Source organism: Diabrotica virgifera, chromosome 5 (assembly GCF_917563875.1).
Source record: "Diabrotica virgifera virgifera chromosome 5, PGI_DIABVI_V3a".
NCBI lineage: Eukaryota > Metazoa > Arthropoda > Insecta > Coleoptera > Chrysomelidae > Diabrotica > Diabrotica virgifera.
Window position 1 is genome coordinate 125,195,434 of NC_065447.1, and position 6,620 is coordinate 125,202,053.

The following is a 6,620-nucleotide window of genomic DNA, read 5'->3' on the forward strand; positions in this document are numbered from 1 at the left end:
CGTTGGGATTTCTTTCGATTTCTATCGATTCTCTGATTTCGCGTTTTCTTTTTATTTCTATGTTAGCTAATATCGTTGTTTGGTTCACGTTTATTGTATGTCCTGTATTTGTGACATTGTTGTGCAAGGGATGACGTGGTTTCTCCCCTTTCGATGGCATTTCGGTGTTCTTCTCGTCTTACATGGATTCTTCGGTTGGTCTGTCCAATGTACGACTTTCCACAATCCCCATACGGAATCTCGTATACTCCTTGACTTTCTAACGATATTTTGGTTTTTGGTGTTGGTAGAATAGTTGAGATCTTTCTGTCGGTGTTATATATCGTTTCTATGTTATGTTTTCTCAGCACTCTTCCTATTTTTTCTGTTGTACCCTTCACATATGGCAGACTGGTTTTGCCGGTCGGTTTTTCGTCTTCTGTTGGGTCCTTCATTCTTCTTCGAACATTTTGAGCTTTTTCGATGGTGTATGTTGAGAAGCCGTTTTCTCTTAACGCTGTTTTCACATTGTGCATTTCTTCATTTTGATGTTCTTGGTCTGTCAGTCTTTCGGATCTTGTAATCAAGGTCTTGATGACTAAATGTAATTGTGCAGGATGGTGGTGTGAAGCAGCATTTAGATATCTATCGGTATGTGTCGGTTTCCGATATACTGTATGGCTTATGTGCCCGTCTTGTTTCTTTATTATTAACACATCTAAGAATGGTATTTGATCGTTTTCTTCCAGCTCCATAGTAAACTGAATTTTATGTGTTCTAAAAATGCCTTTAGTTTTTCTTCTCCGTGGGTCCAGATGATAAAAGTGTCATCCACGTATCTAAGCCAAAGTTTAGGTTTGTATTCAGCTGTTTCTATTGCCCGCTGTTCTATTTCCTTCATAAACAAAGAGATGATGCGCAACGGCTTCCTACAACATGGAAAACGGTATTGAAGAAAAAGACCAAAATAAATCAAGCAGCGACATCTACGCGTGTCACCCTTCCAGACCCCCCAACATATACTGGACCAATCACAAGATCCAAGAGACGCGCAGGTCAAGCAAATGCATCAGGATCAACTATATAAGTTACGGTATCGTGAATAAAAATTCAGTCTACTTCCAGCAGCAGCGAGAAGCGGAACTACCTGACTTGACAATGGCAAGTGAGATCTTGCCGAAACGTCGTCAAAATAATGGTTTTTCTTAAAACCAAAATTATTCAACGCGGAGTCAAACCCGGAAAACAACAGAAAGCACATATAGCTCCCGCGGAAACTTCAAGTGTAACATATATATATATATATATATATATATATATATATATATATATATATATATATATCAATTTACAAATTATTGGGTTAACAGCTGAAATGGAAGACTCAGTGTACTCTTTTCTACGATTCCAATATTTCAATAAATTTCAATAAACCAGTTTTAACTATTAATAGCTGATTTTCAAAGATGAAAGATAGATCTCCAAAAGAGCTATTAACTGATGTAGTTTACAGTATACCATGTATTGATTGTGACAAACAGTACATAGGCCAGACAACTAGACGAGTAAAAGATCGTATGACAAGTCATAAAAGTGATTGTAGATTATATCCAGACAGGTGCTCTTTAGCTACACATGTTGTAAATGAAAGCCATAATATGGATTTTGAATCTGTAAAAATTTTAACAAATGAAAAGAACTATCACAAAAGAACTTTTCTTGAAATGGCATTTATTTATCAGAATGAACAGACAATTAATAAAAGAACAGATATTAAACAATTAACAGAGATCTATTCTTTCCTTCTTGAACTTGATAAAAACTTAAATGCAATAAAGATTTTAGTTTAGATTCTAGTTCATAATATACTACCTATTTCTGTCATAATTGACAGTATATTGACATAATTGTCTCTAATACCTTTCTGTGCGACGAATTTAAAAATTTTAATAATTAGTGGTTTTTAACATAGTTATTTATATTATAGTTCCATTTTTTATCTTTTTTATTGTTATATTTTTAATTTTTAATAACATTCACTGCAATTCTTTTTGTTAATGCCGCTTTTTTTACACATTTATAACATCGTTGACTAAAATCTCAAACTGGTGAGTTATTTTTTAATACCCAGTTTCACTATTATACCTTTAATATTATTTCAGCGTCCCTGATGATGTTAACGACTGTTAACGAAATATTGGAATCGTAGAAAAGAGTACACTGAGTCTTCCATTTCAGCTGTTAACCCAATAATTTGTAAATTGATAATTACTAATCAGCTGTGATCATTTCTAGTTTATATATATATATATATATATATATATATATATATATATATATATATATATATATATATATATATATATATATATATATATATATTGTCATAGATAAAGAAAAGCAGAGAGGAAAAAGAAGAAAATCTAATTATCTAATTGTATGATAATTTCTATTACTTTAAAATAGTTTTTTTTTAATATTTAATTTTTTCATTCACCCTGTAAAATAGATACCGATTTCAATTACCCAGTATTGTGTTGTAAGATATAAGTTTTTTTTTTTCATAATGTTAAAATAATTCTATGAATTTTGGACAAATGCGTTTATCATGTTAACAGTGCGGTTACATTCAATAGACAGTGTTTCTAAGAACAATTAGCGGCAAAAGCGTTTGGAGGCCTTGATATATGACGTAGTAAGGATATTTGTTTGGACGAATGGAACGGAAGGGAGGATATAGTTTGAAAGATGTCAGAATTTTTTTGATCTTTTTTTGACAAGAGAAGAATGAGAGGCGGTGTGTTTTAGAGAGCTGAAATAGAAGGTACTGTTGAAGAATGAGTAACAAGTGTCGGTCTTCGTAAATTAAAAAGCCTTATAGGTGCCCGTATATAAAAAGCACAAAGTAAAAATGTTATTTTTGGAAGTCAAAAGAAAATTAAATGTCAAGTGAAAGCAGCTGTACTAAGGTATCCAAAATACATTGTTCTCTCCATCAATAGTCTCTGTTTGCCACACTTTTGGTTTTCTTTGGTTGCATCGACCTCTATGTGGAGACTCAAGTGAAATGGAACATAAACTTTTTCGTGATTTTTAAATTGACATAAACTTTCACAGAAACCTTTTCGTGATTTTTAAATTGACTTTTGTTTACTAGTTATAATTTAATTTGTATTCATACTGGGTAATTTTGATTTCAAAATAATTTGCGGTATTTTTCAGAATTGTTTCCATTATTTTGCACAAGCATTTCTAGATTCATAGATTGTCTGTTTTCACAGTTTATTCTATTATTAAACATTTGTGTTTGAATTATTTGGTATAATTAATTTTTCTTTAATATACGGTTATATTTTATTTTTTTTAATTTTATTTTTCCATGAGTTTTTTCTGAGTATTGGTTTTGCATTTCTGCGATTGGATGATGTAAAACCCTGAGATAAATTTATTAAATTGAGCTAGTCCAATCAAAGTAGATATCAATAAGTAGAATCAAAACAATATTGTCGCCCAAGCGTGTGAGGCAAAAGCAGAAACACCAATACCCAGACAAAGTGTACTGGAAAATATATACATTCTTACAGGATTTTCTAATTTTTTTTTTCTCTCTGCCAAATTTAGACAAAGTATTTTTGATTTTTATTATTCAAACCTTTTTCGCTTTGAATAATCTTGGAACAATTTTTTTACATAACTAGATATTTTTATTTGATCAACATTCTTGTGGAATAGGCAAAGTTAATAGTTCGGTTGGTTTGTACGTTCACATTGTTAAGTCCAGAAAAAGGAAAGAAAATGGAGACAAGACTCAACAAAAAACAAAAGGAAACAGAAGAACGTTATAGCGAGGAAGGAATAGAAAATGTAGACGAAGAAATTAGTATTACAGAAACAACAATCAAGGAGAGTACCACAGAAATGTCAACAATGGATAGGATATTACAAATGCTACAGATACAGGAAGAAAACAGTCAAAGACAGGAAGAAAACAGTAAAAAACAAGCAGCAAGAATAGAAAAACTTATAGACGAAAACAGTAAACGACAAGATCTAGGTTTTAAACAAATGGAGCAGAGACTAGAACAGCATAAAAAGGAGGTACAAATGTATTTACAGCAGATTAAACATGAAGTAGAGCAGAAAACAAAGGAAATTAGCCAAAATTTAGAAAAACTTACCAAGAAACTACATAATTTGGAGAAACATGTAGAAGGTAGAGAAGAGGAAATAGAGGATAGATTTAAAAAAATGGATAAGAAACTATTGGAAGTAAAAACACAACATAATACTGGAGAAAGAAGACAAGTAATTATACACAATGGAGCAGAAAATAAGGTCCAATTTGGCGGGGATATAAAGAAACAGCACCCAGTCCCGTTTATTAGGATGCTTAAAAATAAAAAACAAGGATATGAAGAGTTTGAAGAGGTTAAGGATATGATAAGGAATCATTTTAAGGATGGAGCAGCATTATGGTTCGACAGTAAGCAAAATGAGTTACAAGATTGGGAAGAATTTGAAAGAAAATTTTTGAGATATTATTGGGGAAAAGAGAAACAGATGGTCGTGAATAGTGAACTACAAAATGGGAAATATGATGAAAAACTAGGAATGTCCGAAGAGAAATATGCATTACAAGTATACGCTAGTGGGCAATATTTAAATTATAATTATTCGGAAGAACAGCTAGTTGAATTGATAGCAAGACATTTTGACAATACAATGGAAGACTATCTCACCTTGCAAGGATATAGGGACATGGACAGTTTATGCCAGTTCTTAGTTGTAAGAGAGGCTCGAAGAAAAGAAAGAAGGACACGTAGGCAAACGGAAAACAATGGGAACAACCAAACAAACCGAACACAAAACTACAGACCGTCTCGTAATGAAAATACATACCGATACAATGGATATAGGGATAACGAAGGTCAAAGATATACAAACAATTTTCATCAAAATAGATATGAGCAGAATAGAAATGGATATCAGCAAAATAGATTTCAAAACAATGGGAGAAATTATAACAGTCAACCATGTCAGCCAAATACAGGAAGGGAAAATTTTAACAGAGGAAACCAATATAACAACCACAATGGACAAGGAAGAGAACAAAACAGAGAAATAAACAATCTAAGTTTAATCAGAGAAGGAGAAGATGAACAAGGACACCAAGAAATAGACAATGTGAAAGTAGAAAGCAATAGAGCAGGGCCGTCTTTTCGGGAGAGCACTCACTAAAAACAGGGATAAAATCAAATTCAGGAATATATACTCACCCTAGGGAATTTATCACTTTGACGAAAAAAAAGGTTGAATACGGGCGCAATAATTTGGTTATGGTACAGGGGTATATTAAAAATAAAAGGTTGGATATCCTTTTGGACAATGGTTCAGAGGTATCATTAATTAATAAACAATTGATAAAGGATTTAGGACTAAATTCTCAAAAGTATAATATTTCTCGAATAAGGTTAGTGAGTGCTAATTCAAAAAAGATTTCGACTACGAATGAGGCTATTGGTTTGACATTGAGATTTAAAAATAGAGAATATTTGATAAATTGTTTTATAATTGAGGACATGGAATGTCCTTATATTGTCATTGGAATGGATGAATTGGATAAGTATGGAACGGAAATTAATTTTGAAAACAACTATATAAAATTTGGAGAGGACATACTGGAAGAAGGCTTAAAGGAAACAGAAGATGGACATGAAGTTAGTACAGCGCCGAATAAGGTGTGTACATCAATGACTAACAAGCAAGATGAAAATAAAGAGGAGAAGGAAGAAGAGGACACAGGAAATGAAGTAAATGTTTTAACAACAAATTTTAAATCTAATAAAATGAGAAGTGTGGCATCGCAAACGATGTACACCGATGAAAGAAAAGAGGGGAAGAAGAGGAGGAGAAGAAATAGGAAGAAAAGAAGTGTAACACCGATACAGGTGGACACAATTGTAGGACCTGAAGAGAAAGAAGAGGAAGAAGAAAATTTAAATGTCAGTACTGCGCCGAAAATGGTGTCTACAAACATGACAAAAAAAGAAGTTGAAATATTGGATGAGGAAGAAACTGTAGTTTTTGGAGAAGAAGAATCGGAGGAGAATGAGAACAAAGTTGAGTTCAATATGTGTATAAAATCAAGGAATTGCGAAAAGGAAGAAGAGACATCAATAATAGTCTGTGGAGAAGAAATGGCGCATGACTTAAAAAAATTATTGGCAGAACATGCGGGAGAAATCAAAACTTAAAATAGAGTAGCGACAAAATTCGAACACACAATCAAATGGAAAAACTTATCTAATTTCCGCTCGAAGACATATTCTAATCCGTGTAAATATAGAAAATATGTAGGTCATGAAATAGATAACAGGTTGAGGGATAAAATAATTGAAAGATGCCATTCACAACACATAAATCTAGTAGTTATTATGAAACAAAGTAATGGGGGCATAAGTATTTATCTAGGAGTCCGTAATTGGAATTTATGTACAGTTTACTTGAGTAATTTGGGTCTGAAAAAAATTCTTTTCTTTTCAATCTCGATTTTTATTCATACCCAAGGTCGGGGAAGTTGTCATAGATAAAGAAAAGCAGAGAGGAAAAAGAAGAAAATCTAATTATCTAATTGTATGATA

At 32.3% G+C, this 6,620-nt stretch overlaps 1 protein-coding gene across 1 annotated transcript; it reads left to right on the top strand.

Moving 5' to 3' along the window:
- The first annotated feature begins 3,774 nt into the window (after positions 1 to 3,774).
- LOC126885466 (putative uncharacterized protein DDB_G0282133) lies at positions 3,775 to 5,217 on the top strand. Its single transcript, XM_050652038.1, has one exon. The coding sequence runs from the start codon at positions 3,775 to 3,777 to the stop codon at positions 5,215 to 5,217; it is 1,443 nt and encodes a 480-aa protein (XP_050507995.1).
- The last annotated feature ends 1,403 nt before the right edge of the window (positions 5,218 to 6,620 follow it).